General features: G+C 53.2%; 2 protein-coding genes and 2 long non-coding RNA genes across 5 annotated transcripts; 1 reads left to right on the top strand and 3 right to left on the bottom strand.

The window, feature by feature from the left end:
- Window positions 1–126: 126 nt before the first annotated feature.
- On the bottom strand, window positions 127–4,702 carry LOC123384836. The gene is made up of 2 exons (XR_006596503.1): window positions 2,696–4,702; window positions 127–2,407 (listed from the first exon to the last, which is right to left on the bottom strand). It is a non-coding gene; the product is annotated as an uncharacterized LOC123384836 (long non-coding RNA).
- A 1,123-nt stretch (window positions 4,703–5,825) lies between these two features.
- On the bottom strand, window positions 5,826–7,287 carry LOC123384835. Of its 2 annotated transcripts, XR_006596502.1 has the most exons (3): window positions 7,159–7,287; window positions 6,595–6,773; window positions 5,826–5,984 (listed from the first exon to the last, which is right to left on the bottom strand). It is a non-coding gene; the product is annotated as an uncharacterized LOC123384835 (long non-coding RNA). The 2 variants fall into 2 exon arrangements; XR_006596501.1 differs by having other exon boundaries at window positions 6,595–7,279.
- Window positions 7,288–11,600: 4,313 nt separating this feature from the next.
- Window positions 11,601–18,744, top strand: LOC109498837. Its single transcript, XM_045055513.1, has 4 exons — window positions 11,601–11,924; window positions 15,928–16,025; window positions 16,829–16,897; window positions 17,725–18,744. The coding sequence occupies exons 2-4, from the start codon at window positions 15,965–15,967 to the stop codon at window positions 18,435–18,437; spliced, it is 843 nt and encodes a 280-aa protein (XP_044911448.1). The 5' UTR covers window positions 11,601–11,924; window positions 15,928–15,964; the 3' UTR covers window positions 18,438–18,744.
- Window positions 15,262–19,893, bottom strand: NKX6-3 (NK6 homeobox 3). Its single transcript, XM_003984760.5, has 3 exons — window positions 18,984–19,893; window positions 16,872–17,041; window positions 15,262–15,518 (listed from the first exon to the last, which is right to left on the bottom strand). Exons 1-3 carry the CDS (start codon window positions 19,363–19,365, stop codon window positions 15,279–15,281), a joined length of 792 nt encoding a protein of 263 aa, XP_003984809.1. The 5' UTR covers window positions 19,366–19,893; the 3' UTR covers window positions 15,262–15,278.
- Window positions 19,894–20,553: the final 660 nt, after the last annotated feature.

Raw genomic sequence — 20,553 nt, 5'->3', positions numbered from 1 at the left:
AATCCCACTTCCTAACCTGCTACTCATTTGCCGTTCTCTTTTTCTTGCGTTCCTGATCCACAATTAAGGGCTTGGGCTAGACAGCCTCCAAAGCTCTTCCCACCTCAAGTGTCTGTAAGTTTTAAACCCATGGCTCAAACTTTAGCTCTAAGTTCTAAAGCCATCTAATTCAGAAATATGTCTGTTTGTATCCACTTGATTTCTCCAAAACATCAGAGCTGGTGAAACTTGACTCCATCAGAGGGGCACTGGTGTCCGGGTGAAGTGAGGCCGGGCAGGTTTGAATGTGGAGATCAGCTGTTTTCACTCAAATATGAGATCCCCCCGCCCCCTCGCCCGGCTAGTTAGAGAAGGAGTTTTCAAAACAGGCAAGTAAAATTCCTCTGTCAGAGGAAGCTCAGGAGAAGGCTGCCAGCCACGCCGGAGATAGCAAGCTCAGCTTGATGGGGCGGTTTGGGATGGCAACCTCGTGGACGATAGAACCAACTTTTCGGAACTTGGTTCTTCACTGTGTCAGCTCCCCACCCCTCGCTATTGCAGCGCTTCAGAGATTAAAAAAGGCTGGCTGTGAGGCAGCAGGGAGCGCTCCACAGAGCCCTGAATGCCCAGCCCAGCCCAGCGACCAGTCCTCGGGCACCATCCTGTGCCAGCCCTTCACAGCAGCATCTCACCCTGCTGTGCTGCAGAAGTGTTCTGGGTCTGCAGACCCTGCTGTTCCTCCCCGAAACTGACCACAGAAACTCAGTGGTCTGTGGGACAGGTGCTTCCCACATCCGTGACATGTGAACGAGTCCACTGTGTCACAGGTCATGCCTGCCCGCTGTGCCTCTTCGGTGGCCAGACTCGATTTCTCCAGTCGCATTTGCCCCGTGTGGCCTGGGACCTGTGGGCTGGAAGGGCAGCTGCATGCACACTGGCTCTTGGACAGGCTAAGAGACGACCATCCAGCCATCCATCTTCCACTGCACTAACACCTCCTCTCCCCCCCAGTCAATATGTCTCTCTCCGATGGGAAAGTTAATAAATTTTGCTCTAGATTAAAAGTATTGATCATTTCATTTGTAAACGATAAATAAAAAGGGGGAACTTTTCATTGCACCAGGGGTAGCGTCTGGTGTATTTTGCCGGTGAAATTGCGCTAGCCGATGGGGGGGTGGGCTTCTCATATGCATTCTGGCCGGCCAGCTGCATTGATTTCCTATTAGTCTCCCCAGCACCACCCAGTAACACATCATTTCAGCACCTGCTATTAATGGTCTTTTGATAAATAATCACTTGTAAGTCAATAAATTTTTATTAAACAGTGTGGCTCTTTGATTTATTAAAATCCGACCGTGTTTGTCTGGGAGAAAAGGGATGCTGAATTGAAGTGGAGGTTTTCATACATCTTCCTGACGCCGAGCAGTCACCGCACACTCCAGAGAAAAACAATTGCATTTTAACAGAAACAAAACAGCCGAGTTTGGAACTTGGGCCCGGGGAAACTTTATCTTCGTCAGTCTGATCCTTACTCTACAGGGAGCAGCCGCAGGCCCGAGGGCGCCGCGTCAAGAACTTTGTGCTTGCTTCCGAGAGCAGTGAGGTACCTGGGCTGGGCCCTTCACTGGCATTGTGGGTAGCACCGAGCCTGGGCGGTGTCGCAGGCCAGCCCTGCACTCGGCCCTTCCGGCTGAGAGCCACACCCGGAGGGGGCACCCTTGGCAAGCGGGCATCTGGGATCTGTGAGAAGAGTTGGATGGTGGGGACTGTTCGCTTCCATCCCCGGCCCGGTCTCCAGAGTCACAGCGTGTGGCAGGAAGTGCCGAGAGATAGTTTATATCTTGTGGAGATCTTGGCTGTATGGATGATTTTTAAAAGCGGGCCAATAGCCGAAGCAACTGAAAATCTCTTTGTGTGGACTTGTCATTGGCATAAAATTTGCTGTATGGCGTTTGACAAGTTTTCTTCGAGACTAAGACGGCTCCAAACGGATTGTTGTGTACAGAGAGGCCCCAAACGGATTGTTGTGTACAGAGAGGCCCAAACACTGAATACAGAAGCAGAGCTCCCAGCCCAAAAGGAAGTAGGGGAAAGGAGGAAAATCTGGCTAGTAAAACACTTTAAAACTCACAGTTGGAACGCCTTGACCCTGGCCTCTAACTGCTGTGACTCCTTTTCCATTCCTATTTAGTGTGACAGGTGTTAATAGGGAGGCTTACAAAGTGGGAATTGCTAGTAAGAAGTTCAGCTGAGGGCTTTGATGTTCTTAAACATTTTATGTTACTTAATGTTTAGATCACACTCTTAAACATGTTTAAAACTTAATGTTTTGAACGCGCTGCAAGGTTTCTCTTGTTGCTTCGAGTTCCTTTTCCATCCTGGTCTTGGTGGGGAAAGCTTCAAGGGAACCTTGAAGGCGAACAGGAAGCTAGAGAGCAGAAAACAAACGTGTGACCGTCCCAGCAAGCAGGTGAGAATAATGTGGGTTTTTAGGGGCGTGGCCCATCCCGCCCCCAGGTGCTGGAGGCTGGTCTAGCTCCCCTCGCAAGGAGCTCACAGCCTGAGCCTAAGGCTTGAGCCCAACCTCCAGGGAGGTGTAGTGGTGCGCCAGAACACGAGTATCATTTAGTATATTCTGCATTTTGGGTGTGCAAAATTCAAGTCCACTTTCAAGGTAAAACAGGAGACTTGTGAAATGTTTCGCTTGGGGGCTTACCTCTCCACTTGTGAATTCCCCCTCACTTTCCTGTCCACGTTCTTTCTACTCCGCTGTTAGGACTTTGGTGGGGAAGTTGGAGAAGAACCATCTTAGGGTTTCTTGAGCTCCGTGAATTTATTTCTGGTGATTCGGAGTCAAATACAGTAAACTATGGGATAGGAGTGACTCAGCTTCCATTGAAGCTGCTGACGGGGGCAAAGAGAGTGAGGCTGGCACGGAGGAGTTACAAGGGACATTTGAGCCATCAGAGCAGGTATCTGCACACCTGTAGATATGGCCAGGGGAAGGTGGAGGTTGGAGGGAGTAAGGGTGGAGCCCTGAAGCTAATCCTAGAGAGCTTTGACTGTGCGTTTCCCTGTCTTGACCCCACAGCTCTCCAAATGCATTTTCGTTGCCTTTGAACCCCTCCACATAGCACAGACTCAGCTCTGACTGGCTGGAAGGGAGGTCAGGAGAAGGTTAGCTGGTGCCTTCTCACCTCATCCCGTCCAGAGTTCTAGGCCAAGATGTTCCTCAGCTTCCCTCACTCCCTCCTGCCCTGTTTTCAGGGTCTGGACAGACTTGTTCCTCCCTAGCTGAGAAGTGGCGCTGAAGGAGCCACCAGGGGAGGTGCCAGCCTCCTGGGGGTCTCTGGTTCCTGCCGCCGAGGTGGGCTTGGGGAAGGGCTGCCTGCACTCAGATTGATCCGCCAGCTGTGATTTGTCATTTCTCCGAGGCAGGCGCTGTTTTCTCTTGCTTCAGGAGGCCCCTTCGACACCTGCTTTATTTTTCTTCCTGCGCTGACGTGACGGGAGACAGGTGTTAAACTACTTAATCACTTTAAAATTGTTTTAATTTTCTGTTTTTTATTGATCTCTCCAGCACCAATTAATCAGCTCACTGGACCAGGCAGTTAGTACATTAAAAATTGTCAGGGAGGCCGTGCATCTTGCAAAATGTCTAAAAAATATTCGGCTAGCAAATTTCGTTTTTCTTTGGCATGCAACAGTCCTTGGCCCACAGTACTCCCACTTGCAAAGGACCCTTGCCTCTGGGGCTTGCATCCCTGAGTATTCAGGGAACAGGAGGGGCGCTGGCCAGAGGGGCCTCCTACAGGAGAAACGGAAGCAGGTGCCCTTTTCAACACTAATTTGTCACCTTTCCTTCCACTTCTGCTTTCTGCTTCCCACACAACATTGGGTCTCCTTTCCCCAAGAGCACTGGGAATTTTTGTGGAAGGGCGCACTTGCTCTGCAGCCATGTGTCTTGACCCCCACAAGGGCAGGAATTCACGGTCTGTGACTGTCCTTGCAGCCAGGCACCCCGCCCACAGCCAGATTTCCTCTCCCTGGGATGTCGGCACCTTTGATTTGTCCTTCCGATGTTGCCAAAGCCACCTCCCTGAGGCAGGGGGCCTGCTAAACTTGGTAAACTCTCCATTGGCAGGTGGCTCTGTGTGTCACGCTGCCTTGTCCCTGGCACCCTGGTGATGAACGTGAAGTCTTTCCATGGAATGTTCTAGACCACCCCACCCCCACAGTCACCTGGTCCTGTGCTGCAAACCCTTGGCATTTATCTTTTATCACCCCTCTTGAAAATCATTTATTAACTTCTCGGCTGTACTTTCTGAATTAAATAAAAACATGGACAGAATAACCAGCAGCTTCAATATCATTTGTTAGGGATATAAATTTGGTTTCCAGTTTTCCCGTTTTGGCTTGATTTTCTAGCACTTTCCAAAAGTGAGTGCCTTATTTTTTTATGTGGCAAACCAAACATCAAACAGCCTGTCTGCATGCTCCAAATTGTCTGTGCCTTCCCAGTGGGTGCCACCCTCCAGAAGCATCTCTATGCTCTTCTTCCTTCCTTCCGAGTCGCCGAGACTAAAGGGCATCTCATTTTACCCTCCCCCACTTCCCCACGCTGCACCGCTCACACGAGCTGCCCCCCAGAGACCTCAGGCACAGCCCTTTAGAATCAGGGCCGGCAGCCCCCACCTGAGGAGGGAAGGGGCATGAGCCCCAAGTTGTGGGGACGGTGGGGGCAGGCACAGTCAGCCCCTGCATGCTGGCCCCCCGCCTTATCTTCCCCCAGCACCCAGCCCCACCCGCTCTGTATTAATTGGTATATGATTGGACTAGGGCATATAATCTAGTATTGATTTTCTCTCTGGACGCCACAGCTTTATTTGCTCACATCTGCCTTGTGTTTAATTGGTGCTTTGCTCTGGAAACAAGAGATCTTATCGGCTTGTTTGGTTCCTTTTCCTGGGGCACACAGGCACGCACACACCCTCACACTCTCCAGTTGGCCCGGCCCAGCCCGGCCTCTCCCTGACCCACCCCCCAGCAGTGAGGCATTCCTGGGGGATAGGAGGAACACAGAGTGACCCAGAAGACTTTCTCAGAGATTTCCTGTCTTTACACTTGACCTCACGTGCAGTGCCTGGTGTGAAAGTGTGCGTGACCATTATTAGGGAAAACGCTGGCTTTGGAATCAGACCCAGGTTCAAATCTGCCTCGCCCCTTCCCTGTATCATGTGACCTTGAGGCTAGCCTATTGAATTTTTCTGCATTGCAGTATCATTTTTATCTGAGAAAAAGGCAAATAGCTTCTTTGTAGGATTCTTAGAGAATCTCTATCACCACACACAGTAGCTGGCACTTAGTAGGTGCTCAATAAACAGCAGCTCCTTGACCAATAACATTGCACCCTTCAACCTACATGCGCTGACTGCCTGATGTCAGTGTACGGGAGAGAAAACGGAGTCACCTGTGGCCGCCTTCGTCCATGCAGGGTGAGGGAAGCATGTCCAGTAAGGCTCACAGTCCTGTGAGAATCTCTGCCGCCAAAGCACTGCTGTCACCACTCACCTTGTCTGAGGCTGGGAACGTCTCCTGTGCTCTCCCTGCACCTGAGAACTCACTCTCAGCTGGGCTTCCCAGCATCCCATCCAGCACAGCCCCAGGCTGGCACCTGTGTTTTGAGGTTTTGTTTTTCTTTCCTCTGACTATGGTCCTGCATTTGGGCTGGTCCACCCTGGGCTCTTTGTAGCAAAGGGAAGAGGTAAAGGCCAGAGGTAAACACTAATTTCCTATTGACACAACATTAATTCTCTGGCTTGGACAGGTGAATGTGCTTTCACTCACTTTGCCAAGATTAATGATGTTTGTTTGCCTGCTGGGAGGCCCTAATGAGGGGCTTTGGAACGCATGCCTTCTGGGTTGGCTGTGGGGAAAGAGGCATGATCCGGCCTCTTCCACCACATCCAGCATCGTTGTCCCTGTCCGGGTGTTGGTGCCTTCCCCTGGAAGAAAAGGGGTGAGCAAATTATTGGTTAAAAAATGGGAACTATTTGTGTCATGGGGTTATTACTGACAAGGAGACCTTCTCAACAGACCTGCACATGGGTCTGGGGTCAGCCCACCCCTCCCCTGCCTTTCACCTGAAGCTCTCTTCTCACTTGCCCCATTTGTACCCAAGGGGGTCGTCAAAGGGAGGGTCAGCCTTTGGCTCATTGCTCTGAAGAGTAACAGATAGTACAGGACAGGACAGGGTCTCTGAGGTGGGGCCGCAGGCACAGGAGCATCAGGAAAACAGAGGATGCCTGATGACGCGAGGGGAGCTATGTAAGTGATGTGGTAACTAGACTGGAACCGAGCAGCTTCTGTCTGAGACTCTGCAGACTCAGCACAGCTTAAATAGGGCAAGAAGAAGCCCTACAGCTCGACCCTTCTGGGCAGCACACCGAGGCAGATGGGGGCGGGGGGTGAACGTGGGGGGCTGCTGGGGTGGAGCCACTCCTGTCCAAGCTGCTGCAGATCCGTGCACTGTCAGGGGCTCTGGAGACTTCCTCACCATTGTGGGTGGGGCGGGCAGACCAGTCCATCTCTGCTAAGGCAGCCTGGCCCACTCACCCTCCAAGAAGCGGGAGAGGCAGTCCCTGTGAGAGCCAGGTGCTGCTGTCTTCTGGAATTTGAGCAGGACTCAGAACTAAGAAACACTGAGGAGGGGAGGAATCGCTTAATCCAGTCCGTACTGTCTCTAAGGATGGTCCATTCATTGCAGCATGGCCATCTGAGCTGAGACGGGGAAGCTGTGGAGGAAAGGGAGGAAAAGGGTAGGACCCAGCTCTCAGGCCACAGGTGAGAGGGAAGGAACTCGAGAGTTCGAACCCAGGCAGCTCCCTTTGTCCATGTTGCCAGCCCTCTGGCAGGACCAGCCTATAAGCAAACCACAGGATTAAAAGAAAAAAAAATTTTTTTTACTCTGTTAGTGTTCTTTCTGTTATAAATTATAGAAACCCAATTCAACCAGACTCAAGACAAAAGCGTATTGTCTCCTGAAAAGGCTAGGGGCAGATGAGGCCTGGCCGAGTTTGGGCCTGACACAGTGAAACCCATTCAGTCCTGCTCTCCCGCCAACTCTCAGCCCTAGTTCTCCCCCGGGTTGGCTCCCTTCTCAGGCGGGTGCCCCCTCACAGAGGCAAGATGGCCGCGGCAGCCAGAAACAGCTCCAGGTAGGGAGGTGAGACAGGTAGATCTGAGAACAACCTGGGTCCCTACTCATTGGCTGGGACTGAGCCTCAGGCCCATCCCGGAACCAATCTATCACATGACCAGAGAGGTGGCCTTCACTGATTGGCTTAGGACTGTGTCACTCATATACGTGAGCCTGGTGATGGAGGTGTGGTCAGCCCGCCCACACTAGATCAATCAAACAAGGCAGGACGGTTGTTTTTCCGCAGTAACATCAGAAAACAGTACCAGAAAAAGGCAAGGATCAGTGCCAGGCAAGCCCAAACCACAGAAGTGCTGTGCCCTTTTACTTCTGGCAGTGAGCGTAGACGCTGCCATTCACGGAGCTTTACAGCTATCCTACCCCTGGCCGACCGATCACTCTTGCCCTGGATCTTCCCACCTTGGCATGTGATGGCCCCAGCTAAAGCAGTGTTAGAACTGCAAGCTTTCTTTTCCAGAACACAGCAGCAATGGTTTAGGAAATTTGTTAGAGCCGGGTCTCTCCCAGGAACCCTTGACTGTTTGATTACGTTAGACCTTCTCGCAAGTATCACAGCCACAGAAACGATTCGGCAGCAGGAGGCCTGACGGGTCCTGCCATCTCTCCCTCTTTCGTTGTGAAGAAGATCCAGACCCTTTGCAGCTTTCCTTCCATCCCTGCCGCCTCCAGCTATTTGAATCTTTGTCACTGGGAAAGAGGAAACGCAACAGAACCCAATGCAGGTCATTATGAATAACTTCAAAGCGGGTAGAGAGAGCTGAAATGTGGGTTTAAATCGAGTTGGGCTTCTGAAACCACTATCTGTCAAATTTGTCCACTCCAGTGCCCCAGGGCATTTGTTCTCCAGACACATCCCAGGGACACACCTCTCCCAACAGAGTCAGAAGATCCAGAAGGGTCCTGGGAATCTGTATGCCTGACAAATCCTATGTCAGGCAAGCTTGGGAAACTGCTTCAGTGAACATCTTCCCTGGCTGTGTCATATCTGCCCCTTCTAGAGGCACTGGCAGTCAATTGCGAAGCAGCAGAAACCACCCCAAGAAAAATGATGTTTGCTGTAGTTGTGTACTACAATGCATTTGATCAGTGTGTCTTTGATTAGAGGACTTCATCTGGTCCTTTTGTGTCCTCTATAGATTTCAGGTCTTTACACACTGAGGAGGAGACACAGCCTGCACTTAGAAGACAAGAAGTTTTGATCTTGAATAGATCTCAGTTTCCTCATATGCAAAATGGGGATAAAATCTGATGGCCAGTCTATCAGAGAATCAAATGAAATAATGTATGTGCAACTGTATGGAATGCCATAGTGAGTTTGATATTATTGTATTATTGTTTCAAATGGGGATTCAGTTATTGTTTTCCTTTCAAATTCTATAAATTCTAATTTTTAGGTCATATAGTTTCAGTGAGTGATTCTTACCAATGAGGGTTGCCTTTATTCTAGTGATTCTTTAAAAAAAAAAATTTTTTTTTTTTTTTTTTTTTTTAGAAAGAGAGATACAGCAGGTGGAGGGGAGAGGGGCAGAGAAAGAGGGGAGGGGAATCTGAAGCAGGCTCCATGCTCCATGCAGAACCCCACATGGGCCAGTCCCAAGATCTTGGGATCACGACCTGAGCCAAAATCAAGAGTCGGACACTCAACTGACTGAGCCACTCAGATGCCCCACTAGGGCTCCTTCTTATATGATAAAAGATATAATGCTTTTGATGAGATATGGTGTCTCATGGGTCAACAGAGAATTGCATTATTGTTAATGTACATTGCCATTAATTAAATTCTCTCTGGGACACCTGGCCGGCTCAGTTGGTTGAGCATCCAACTTCGGCTCAGGTCATGATCTCACACTCCTGAGTTGGAGCCCCACATCAGGCTCTGTGCTGATAGCTCAGAGCCTGGAGCCTGCTTCGGTTTCTGTGTCTCCCTCTCTCTCTGCCCCTCCCCCACTCTCACCCTGTCTCTCTCTCTCTCTCTCTCTCTCTCTCTCTCTCTCTCAAAATAGATAAACATAATAAAAAATTTTTAAATAAATAAATAAGTAAACTCTCTCTAATCCTTAACTGCTGCCTCCTCAGGGTCCCTCTTTCCTTTGAAGACATTCCTCACACCACTAAAGCATTGCATTCCCTTTCTTTCTCAGCAGCTGGTCTCCTTCTTCTAGAATGAGCATCAGGAGGCTAGGGGGCTTGTCCCCTGTTGGGATTCCCAGCAACAAACCCAGTACCAGGCAAAAAGCAGATCTCAAATGTTGACTTTATGGACTTTAATTTATAACACATGTAATCCTAGTTTTCTTTTTAAACAGTTCACAGCCCAGACTTAATTCAAATGGCCCCTCTCTCTTTCCCCTTTTATGTTAGTTAAGAGTGGAAGCTCCAGAGTCAGTCTGACTGCCTCACGTTGTGTAACCTAGGGCAAGTTACTTAACTTCTCTGGGTCCCAATGTCCTTGGCTATAAAATGGGTACAGCAACAGTGTTAATTTCATGTGAGGGTTTTTGTTTGTTTGTTTTTTTGACAATGAAATGAGAGAAGCCCCTGGAACAGCTCATGGAACCATGAATGTTTAATGAATGTTAGCAGGAAGCAACCGTGGGAGCAGTGGTGGATGTGGTCAGTGCAGTGAGAGGCAGAGCATGATGCTGAAATTGAGTAGAATCACTACTGAGTATCCATGGACTTGGGATCTATCAGTTCATTTCTCTGCCTCAGTTTCTTCATCTGGAAAATGGGGATGCTAAATTATACATGGCTGTTGGAGACAAATGAGGGGATGTGAGTAAAGCATTTAGAATGGGTCCCTTTCATAGAAGGTGCTGGAGTCTTCTGCAGAATAGGGAACAAACAAATGTCTCTTTGGCATCCTGGTGTGATGCCAATGCTCTTGGCCTGGGGACAAGGTGATCACAGGGGTTTCTTTAGCCTCATTCCCATGACTTCTGCCTCCCGAATGACAGAAGTCCTTCCTACCACAGGTTTGTACTAAACTCCTCCTTAAACTCCCAACCCACCCTCTGAACCAACTTGAAAAGACATGATCCAATAATCAGAACAGCACATCTTTATTTGATACCATTTTGTTTATCCAGGCATCATCAGAGAGTGAACTGTTCTAAGCAAAGTAATTTCCCGGTGAAAATTCTTCTAAAATATTCTGCTCTTCTGGCCACATTCTGCAGAACAAGAAGGACACAGCTTAATCCTTCTGATGGCTCTGGGACATCGTTATGAACATGAACCACAGTGCTGTCTTCTAAGACCTGGGACCTAAGTAGGGTTTAATGTCCACAGAGGGCTCTGCTCTGAAATCCCGTGTCTCCTTGTCAGCCGCTCTCACAGTTGCCAGCCTGCATCTCGGCTCTAGTCGTGCAGCTGAGGGGCTCCAGCCCTGCCTGGGAGGGTGGTGGTAGCCCCCGCAGGTAGCTACTTCCTTGTCCTTGGAACTTCGGAAAAGTTTTGCTCCCAATCGGGTCACAAGTGCTGTGACTGTACCCAGACTCCTCCACATCCATTGAACAACCTTTTATGGAGCACCCAATTTGGACCAGACTCTGCTCTGGGAAGAGAAGTGTTATGCACACACATTCCACAGTCATACCCACTCTGGACCCTCTCACACTGTGGCGTGCATGGTGTGTATAGGAGCCAGATATGGGGATCTGGAAAAGATGCAGATTCTGGAAGGGGTCTGCATTTCTAACAAGTTCCCAGGGGAGACTGCTGCTGGTGCTCAGACCATGTCTTAGAGGACCAAGGCTTTCCAGCAGAACTGACAGATCCAGACCCATCAGGAGATAGGCAGGCCAGGTAACCAGGAGCCCAGGCACATAGAAGCCCTGGGAAGCGGTGGGAATCCCTCACCGCACCAGGCTTGCTCTGCCTAGAGGCCAGCTAACATTTCTCTAAAAGCACTGTCTGTCCCTGAAGAAACACATCTATCTGCAAACTGAATTTGGCCCTCCACTTCCGGTAGCACCCTTCCCGGAAGTCCAGATCTCAGGCAGTTTGCCAGTAAATGAATCTAATCACACACGAGTCCTTCCATAGCTGCCCAGATAGCAGGTGACCGGCTGGGGCTGGATGACTGACAGGAGTATGTAGCTGGTCCCTTGTTGAGAAGACCTGCTTAGCGATGGCTCTGGCACTCCCTGGAGGCATGAATTTGAGGAGGAAGGAGAGAGCATGAGCAGACTCCTATTTCAGTGCCCAGGCTGTCCTGTGCATTGTATGTGATTTCCTCTAATCATCTCCTCAGCCTTGCAGAGTGGGTTGTCAGCCTCACCTTACAGATGAGGAAACTGGGTTTCAAGAGGTTAACTAACTCAGTCACAATGACCTACCTACTGGTTGGTGACATGGGGACCGTCAGCTTCCAAAGCCCTCTTTGGATAATGTAACATGTACTGTTGAGTCACACTCATCAGCTCTGATCTCACAGAGCCCCTGCAAGGTCTGCATGATCATTCCTGTCTCACAGATGAGTATACAGAGGCCCAGAGGCTGAGCATCTCACCCCATGACATTGAGTGGTGGAGCCAGCATGTGGGCCCAGATGTAACTGAACACAGTCCCCTATGCTATGCTGCAAGAAAAGAGTCAGGTCAACTGGTGTCCAGCCTCAGCCCCACAGGTGGCCGGAGTATGAAGAGGGGTTACCAGGAGTGGGATTCCAGGGCCCCATCTCGTTTTTGATCACAGTGATCAGGATGTGGCCATTCTCAACCTGGTAAGACACTCTCACCCTGCTACTTGTACCCAGCCCGGCTGAGACATGTCCTGTATGTGTCCTTCTAACTTTGGGGACCACAGGTAGGAGGGCTGTGGCAGAATCTGTGCCTGCCTGTTAGAACCTACTGGGCTGCCCATCAGAGCAGGGCTCTGTGGCTATTGGGAGCATAGGATTTAATTTCTTTCTCCTTGTCTCATCCCTGAAGAGTTTGTGATGTTGATGCAAGAAACACGAATTTCTAAAATAACTGGATTTTTGTTTAACTCAGGATGTTCAAGAAATCCCTTTTGTAACTGGGTATCACGTGTCTAGGGCTTAGGATTTCTTTATGATACATGAAGTACCACAGCCTTGAGTTCTCCCCAGCAAGACACATGCGCGGGCATGTGCACACAAGCGCGCGCGCGCGCGCACACACACACACACACACACACACACACACACACATCTGCAGAGGACAAGACTTATTCCAAATTCCCCTCAGGAATCCGGGCCATCCAGCTTGGGCTATTCTCCCATTTCAAAGCAATACCTCTGCCTGGCAGTACCTCTGCCTGGCTTGCTGCCCGTGCTCAGGTGGCCCACGGCAGCAGGAATGAGGTAGGGGAGACGGCTGGGACGATGGAGGCTTTGAGCTAGAAAGTTCCAATGGCAGGCGTCCCAGAACTTTGAGATTGGAGAAGATTTTGATTAGCTCAGCAAATGTCTCCCGGGGCAGCAGGGGCGGGGTGGGGTGGGCGGTAGGGAGGGAACACATTCCCCAGGCTTGACTTAATACTGAACCCAGACAATTTGAATCAGACATGAAAGAATTACAGCGATCAGAGAGCCGTTAGGATTATAATTTGCTTACCAAAAAAAGCAAACCAGCACAATGTTTTGGGTCACTGGCTTCTTCCTCCCCACCTGCTTCATGACTTCGCAGCGGGATTAGGTTGGCGGCCACTTCCAGCCTGCAGGCCCCGCACTCTCCTCAAAGTGCTCAGGAAACTGTGTAGTGCCTGGCTCCTGGGGTCCGTGGCAGTTTTCGTTTTGGGGTCTGTGCTGAGTGAATCCTCGGGTCCTCCCAGGGTGCCATCGTGCCTGCCGCAGCCTGGCTGCAGGGCCCCACTCAGGACACATGTGCCAGTGGAGGGCTCCTCAATGCAGCCTGTGGCCAGGAGCACACAGAGATGGTGCTCAGTTCTTAGAAGCTGCCTGGCTTCCTTCCCACCTTATGTCGAGGGACACTGAGCGTGGGCATCATTCTGGACTGAGGGTTAGAGCTTAAAAGCATCATGTTCATGTTCTTGTCAGTAACACCCGGTCTCTGGGTCCATTAGGGTTACTACAAAAGGTTAGAGCCTCAGTTTCCCAGAGGTCCTAGCTGAGGTCTTCCTCCTATTCTCGTTCCCACTCCAAGCTGATTCCACTAACCAAAGTCTCCGGCCCCGGGGGGCCAAGGGACTTGGGACTGCAGAGGGGCAGATGACTAGCTACCCGAGCAGTTGTGGGTGTTTGCATGGATCATTAAAGTTGGAAGGGGCCTGAAAGCCCACCTCGTTTTAGTCTCTCACGTTACAGGCTTTGTGAAAGAAAAGGCTTTGAAGGGCTGCTCCTGGGGCAGCCTTAGAATCAACTCTCAGGTTGCTTTGTCCCCCTTCTGTGACTTGGCTTAGATCACTTCTGAGCCTCAGTTTCCTCATTCATGTAATGAGGCTACCCTAATGCCTACTTCCTGGGTTTCTTGTGAGGGCAAATGATGTAATCCGGCCTTCGATGTGGGAGAAATTAGTAGGTAGGTGTTCAGTTAACGTCAGTGCTTCTGTTCTCTTCCCCTTGATCTTTTCCTCATGGAACCTAGTTCCTCAAACAGTTCATTTCTCCCCGAGAGGCTATGAATTCCAGGAGGCCAGGAACTCCATTAAAGTCTTGGGTTCCCCCCCCCCCACCCCCGCACCTATGACAGTGCCTGGCATTGACCAATGAGATTCCCAATTGACCGGTGTTGTGCAAGGGAGCAGGCAGCCCTGCCTTCAGGGAGGAGGGCCCCTCACAGCTGGCTTGGCTGGGACTCCGCGGCCGGTTTCACAGAAGCACAGGAGCCACGGGGAGGTTTCTGGGACTTTAATTTTTACTCTTTATTTTTTAAAAGCCAGTAAAGATGGGAAAACGCTCGGTCCCTTTTGGGCTGCACTCCTCCCCGCCCGCCTCCCCCAGCCCCTCCCACCTGCCGGCTGCTCAGCATCACCTGGGCTGAAAAACACCACCCCGCTGGACAGTGCCCTCCACTGCGCAGGCTCCAGCCCCTGCCGCGGGGCGGTCTCAGGAAAGGAAGGGCCCGGGGCCGGGGAGAGGTGGGGGTCCTGCAGCCTCTTCCTGCAGGGGCCTCTCCCTTCCTGCGTGGGGTACCCCAGTTGGAGAAGCCGGGGGTTCTGAAGTCCCTTCCAGCCCTGCCATCCCTTCCCTCTCCCCGGGTGATCTTGCCCTTGTATCAGCACCGAGGGCAGCCCAAGGGGGCGGCTCTGGGGTGCAGCACCGACCCCTAGGATTCTCTCAACTTTTCTCTGCCTCTTCCTCTCTCTTTCCCAGCCGGGGTGGTGGGGGTGGGGTGGGGGGTGGGGTTCTAGTCGCTCCCTCTTCTGGGGGAATCCCCGCTGAGGGCAAAGTGGAGAAAGGAGACCAGGAGAACCTTTCCCTCCAGGGGTGTGATCCTTGAGTTAGGATGTCAGAGGCGTTTCTTCTTCGCTGGGACCCACTTCCCCTCCCGGAGGTGGATTTCCTCCAGTCCAGGTCCTGTATTTAGTTCTGGCCTCTCAAGTGGGATCCTTCCTGTGCCAAGGTCTGAGGAGGGAACCCGGACGTGCTATCTTTTCTTCTGCAGTCGGCCAGTAGCCCATCTGGATCCAGCACCCTGGTCTCCCAACTCCGAGGGTGGAAGGGAGACCTCTGCCCAGGCCGACTGCCTCCCTGGGGGTGCCCCCCCCCCGCCCCGCCCCCCAAATCACAGTGGCACGTCTGGGACCCCACAGCCAGTTTCCTGGCTCTGGAGCCAGGTCGCTTCCATCCACCTGTGCGCTCACGAGTTTGCGGGGCTGGCAGGTCAAGGCCTGGGCCCCCAGAGGTGCAGAAAGGCCCAGAGGTGCCAGGGCTCTGGCCGCGTTTGTACCTCCCTCCTCCCTCAGCTAGACCGGCCCCCTTCACCACCACCTCCGTCCCCGGTCCTCCCCCTTCTCTCCCTCCCTCCCTCCCTCCACGTCGGCGCCGGGGGAGCCCTCGGCCCTGGGACCCCCCACCCCACCCGCAGGGCAGGGGAGGGGCTGCGGTCGGGCCTCTGCTGAGACGCGGGGGTGGGGGCGGGCGAGGGGGGCGTCACACGCTGTGCGCGCCCAGGCTGAGCACCGAGAAGGCGGCACGGTGCTTGCGCAGCAGCAGCCGGATCTTCTCGTCGTCCGAGTCGGGGTCCAGCGGCTTGTTGTACTCGTCGTCATCGTTCTCCGAGGCCGCGCGCTCCCCGCCCGCGCCTGCACCGCCCGGGGCCCGAGGCGTGGAGGACGAGGGCTCCAGCGCGCTCTTCTTCCGCCACTTGGTCCTTCGGTTCTGGAACCACACCTGGGAGGAGAAGGAGCCCGAGCGTCGTGCGCACACAGCACACACAGGGTCCCCCTCCAGGAGGTGACTCCACTCAGCGGCAAGGACACTCGATCCTTATTTTTATAGTATAGTAAAATAAATGGCTCAGTAAAAGAACAGGTTGTAATATTCACACCGTTTTCTGGGGGAGAGGGTAAAATAAAAAATGTAAGTGCAGCAGCCCTTTCTGCTAAGCTCTAGCCCTCCCTGCGGTGTATTTTCCTTCTCCTTTGCCACGCGGGGCACTTGGATGGAAGAAGCCGAAATGGCCAGGCATTCAGTAGGTGCTCAAAAGTCATCCCTTCTTCAGTTTCATAGACCCTCACTGAACTTCCTGAATAATTTCTCTCTAATTACAAAAATAACATATTTTCATTGCTTACAATAGTTGAAGAGTGCAAAAAAGTACCTACAGAAGCAGAAAAATGCGCAAGAAGACCACATTTTTCTCTCCACTTCCATTCAACAGACCAGGAGGCTGCAGAAGTAGGTGACTGGAGATGCTAGTGGAACCCAGACCTGGCCCTGTACTTCCCTCCTCTACCCTTGAATTCGTCAGCGTGGAGCAGTTGTGACATACTTCAAAGCTTTCTTTTTGGGGGGGCCCCCACCCAAAGTCTCTCAGGAGAGATCTAACATCAAAGTTGCCCTCTGGGACCCTGGTGGCAGGAGCCTGTTTGCTGACTTCAGACTCTGTGGCACGTATTGTGAGCATGGCCACTGCATCCGGCTTGGAGGCTTCCTACACCAGATATCCTATCAGAGCTTCATTTGGGTGGCCCTGGGAGGAGGCGTTATCTTTATTGGCAAACCAAGGCCAGCTCCTTCTGCTAGCCAATGCAGCAAGACCAAATCCAGCCCTAACATGGCTCAGAGGCTGACTCCTGATATGGGCCAGAGGCTGCCATCAGCTCTTGAAATTTCTTCTGGTCAATGCAGTGCAGAGGAGGGGAAAGCATTAGGTTGGCGCCCCTCGGATCTGGGCTTGATCCCCAACTCTGCACTTAACAGCCAGGTGACCTTGAGCAAGAGGCTCAGCTGAGACAGTTTCTTCATGTGTAAAGTGGGTAAGAAAACCTACATCAAGGGTGCTTTATGGATTAAATGGGCTCCTACACTCAAGGCTCTCATAACAGAGAGCAGTATTGACAGCCTTTTTTTTTGGTGATGGTGATTATCACCATCTCCAGGGTTAGGTGGGCAGGCAGTGCCCAAACAGCAGGAGAGCCAGGAGTTGCTGGGAGAGTGAGGCTGCCTCTCTTCCACTCTGTGGCATCCTGTCCTGGCAGGCTGCTTCCTGCAAGGCAGACACCTTCTCCTGCACAGACTCACCTTGACCTGCGACTCGGTCATCCCCAGTGAGTATGCCAGCCGTGCCCTCTCAGGGCCAGCCAGGTACTTGGTCTGTTCAAAGGTCTTCTCCAGGGCAAAGATCTGATGTCCCGTGAAGGTGGGCCGGGTGTGCTTTTTCTTGTGGATGCTGTCGCTCAGGGGGTCCGGGGCTGGCGGGAGGGAGAAAGTGTGTGGTTAGCGGGATGAGCAGGGGTCCCAGCCCTGTCCTGAATCTCCCACTGGGCAAGCTCCTTCGCAGAGAAGCCACTGAGATTGTGGGGGCGTCGTGACACCACTAACCAAGCAGCATTCCTGGCGTTCTGACAATAGTGACTGTGGCCTCTGCTGTGTCTGGATGGAGAGGGACCTCCAGAGGGCACCTGCCCCAGTCTATAGCATCTTAGGGGACAGAGGGAGCTTAAAACCTGCCCTGGTCTCATTCCTTGCTGTGTAATGTTTTCACTACTCAATAGGACTTTCTTCCCAGTCTCAGCGACACCAGGAAAGAGACCAGGCACCTTCCACCAACAATCGGGGCCCCAGGGGGTCTGGGAATTCCTCACTCCCTAATTCCCTGCTCTGGAGATCCCATTTTCTAGGTTTCTGAGAAAACCAAAGCCTTAAGCCCCAAGTTACTGCTCTCCCTTGTCACCAGGCCTAGAAGTCATGTGGCCTCAACCACACCTGAAGAGTTTGTAAGGAGGCTCAAGCCCCTGACCCCACCTAGCTAGGGCAGCTGTTCAGGCAGGAGCTGGGCTGGAGGGCTTCGGTGCTCAGGGGAAGCAGAAGGCCCACCTGCCGGGCCTTGTTCAGTGCAGCCCGACAGCCCATGTCACGTCTTCTCATGTTACAGGTGGGGAAACTGAGGCACCAAAAGGGGAAGAGACCTCCCAAGAGACCATCATCTGCAGTTCTCTCTTCCTTTGTGTTCATTCAACCACTGACTCAGATATTTTCCTGTGTGGGGCTATGCACTTGGGATTGAAGAGTAGGGATGTGGAGAGAGAGTGTGTGGTGGGGGGAGGGGACGATGGAGGTGTGAGGGACGGAGGCCTAAAGTATCCCCGAAACCACTTCCAAGAGATGAGGTCTTCGCCCGCATGGAACTCGCCATGTTTCAGGTTGAGTCAGCGGTGGGCGGTCAGGGAGTGTGACCGCCTGGAGAGGCATAGCAGATGGGGAGGCCGGTGCCCTTTGGTGGGGAGGGGGGTTCCTTGGTGGGCCCCAAGCTTCTACTGCAGTGGGGCAGCCCCGGCGTTAGAGAGAAGTGCAGATTGCCTCCACCTCTGCCCCTGCCTGATCCTGGCTGGGCCTCCGTGGCCCAAAGATGGCTCCTTCAGCCACCGTCACCCTCCCTGCCTGCCAGGTGAGCCTCACCTGCCTGTGCACGACCTGCCTCCCCCTCCTGGCCCTGACTGGCATCGTGGGGCCCTGCACCAGTCCTCTGAAAACAGGTCTGCGGATGGCAGGGCAAGGAGACCCCCCACAACAACTACAGCCAAGTCTAGCTTGACTCAGCGGCTGTTCCTGGAGTCTGGGCTGTTGTCGCTGCTCCTGTTGACATAAGCCCTGTGGAGGACGGTGGGAAGCCGGCCTCCTTGAACACAGGCAAGACCAAGAGGGGGTCAGAGTGCAGCCTGTGTCCCTGAATGGTGTCAGGGCATGCGTGGGCTCTCTGGGAAGGTGATGCTGCAGCAGCTTCTCACTGGGGACTGTACTTGCTTGCTTTGGATGAAGAAGTGACATGGGCTCCCAGTGGGAGAAGGAAGATGAGCTACCAGCCAGACCCTGCACAGGGCAAATGTAGGCTATCTGGCCTTCTCCAGACCTGGAGACCCCCAGGTTCCCTAGGAGGGCGGCTGAGACAGCAGCTGGTAAGGGTGGGGGGTGAGGGGTGTGGCGCCTTCCCGGAGGGGGTGGGCCAGGGAGGGGACAAGTCATTCCTGCACTGAGCTGGGACGTGGATCCAGGTGTCTGACGGCTAAGGAGAGGTGGACGGCAGGTATGGACCACCCTGTGAGTGTTCCCTGCCCACACCTCCTCCTGCCCTGATCCTGCGGTGCCCACCGCCTGCCTGCCCGGGGTGGGGGTGGAGCCTTGCCCTGTACTCACTGTTGCCGCACTGCCGCCCGCCTCGCCAGTCCTGGCCCGTGTCCGCCCAGCAGTTCCGGGTCCGGGTGGGGTACTCATTGCCAGCTTTGGGAAAATTCCCCACCTGGGGTCCATAGTAGACCCCCTGGGAGCCAAGTCCACCAAAGCCTGCCACGTGAGGGTAGCTGGAGAGGAGGCCGCTGTTCGGCGTGGCCACAGGTCTGCTCAGGATGTCTGTGATCCCATGGGGGGTCCCGGCGGCCAGCTGGGGGCCCAGCCCCGGAGGGCTGAGCTTGTAGAAGGAGTTCTGCACCGAGTACTGGCACACGGGGGCCTTCATCTCCGAGAACTGGGCCAGTGGCGTGTTGTTCAGCAGGAATGTGCCCTGCAGGTTGGACTCCATGATCTTCGGGTTGGGGTAAGGGGAGGTGAGAAGCCCAAATCCAGGCCCCTAAAGCCAGAGACCCCAAGCTCTGACCCAGAAGCCCATGGCAGGTTTGAAGGGTCAAAAGCGGCCGAGCCCCAGATTGCCCTCCCACCTAAGATATCCGGCCCAGCCCTGGCCTGGGGACCTGGCACCTGCGTCAGCTCCTCGGAAGTCAGGTGCTTCTGGGGCAGGTGAGAGGCCTCACCAGCGCCCCTTCCCTCTCTGTCTGTCTGTCCTGGAGAAAGGCGGCTCCCCACGCCTCAGCTCAGACCCCTTCTCTGCCTCTGAGTCTGGGGACCCTCCATGAGAAGTTTTAAGTTCAGAGAAGCAACATTTCCCTGATAAAGATATGGCCCATTAGAATACAGACCGGAGACTGGCTGAGCTATGAGAGGCGCGGCGCCATTGGTCGAAACCCACACGGGCCTCACATTGGCTTTTCCAAGACAAATTGCACTTTGAAAGATTGACTGTAAAATCAGCCAGGGTGTGTGTGTGTGTGTGTGTGTGTGTGTGAGAGAGAGAGAGAGAGAGAGAGAGAGAGAGAGAGAGAATGAGCTCTGGAAGCTCTGTTCATTCTCAGAGGGTCTTTCTGCTCCTGATCCCCCAAGTCAGCTCCTGGTCCCCCAAGTCCAGCTTCTAGGAAAAAGTGGCTGTGGGGGGCCTGGGGCTCCTGAGGCAGCTGGAAATCCCAGTTCCAGCAGCTGCTCCCCTGAGGGTGAGGAGGCCAGGCTCAGGGGTCGCTGTCCTGGGGTGCACAGGCCCCTTTACATGCAGATGCCCAAGCCACTGCGGAGTGTGGAGTCTGAGCGTGGATGCTTCTCTTCCCTCCTCCGAGCTGGAACGGGTAAGTGGGGAGGCTGGGCTCTGGGGTGGTGGGGGGGTGGGGGTGTGAAGCTCTGTGGCCCGCCTGAGAGCCTGGCAGTGGGGGTCTGCCAGGCAGATTGGGGCAGGCGGTGGGAGTGGAGCAGCACTGCATGTGTATTCTCTTCCCACCTCTGCCTCCGAGCAGCCTTCCCTGATTCCCTCTGTCATCCCATCTTCCTCCTCCGAGGAATCACCTGTGCATCTGCTGGAGCTATGGCCATGTTCTGTCTGGCTTGGCACCTGGGTTGGAAAGCTTTGGTGGCTGAGATGGCTGTTGATTCAGTGGCGGGTCTCCGT

Source organism: Felis catus, chromosome B1, assembly GCF_018350175.1.
Source record: "Felis catus isolate Fca126 chromosome B1, F.catus_Fca126_mat1.0, whole genome shotgun sequence".
NCBI classification, from domain to species: Eukaryota; Metazoa; Chordata; class Mammalia; order Carnivora; family Felidae; genus Felis; species Felis catus.
Note: the sequence above shows the minus strand (reverse complement) of the source record. Positions and strands in the feature narration are given on the sequence as shown.

Coding starts and splice junctions, on each gene's coding strand:
- LOC109498837 (XM_045055513.1), top strand. CDS start 15,965: ATGCGCAAGAAGACCACATTTTTCTCTCCACTTCCATTCAACAGACCA. Junction 16,026..16,828: donor CAGACCAGGAGGCTGCAGAA/GTAGGTGACTGG, acceptor CTGTCCTGGCAG/GCTGCTTCCTGCAAGGCAGA. Junction 16,898..17,724: donor CTGCGACTCGGTCATCCCCA/GTGAGTATGCCA, acceptor CTCATGTTACAG/GTGGGGAAACTGAGGCACCA.
- NKX6-3 (XM_003984760.5), bottom strand. CDS start 19,365: ATGGAGTCCAACCTGCAGGGCACATTCCTGCTGAACAACACGCCACTG. Junction 17,042..18,983: donor CGGGCGGCAGTGCGGCAACA/GTGAGTACAGGG, acceptor CCCTCCCGCCAG/CCCCGGACCCCCTGAGCGAC. Junction 15,519..16,871: donor TGACCGAGTCGCAGGTCAAG/GTGAGTCTGTGC, acceptor TTCTCCTCCCAG/GTGTGGTTCCAGAACCGAAG.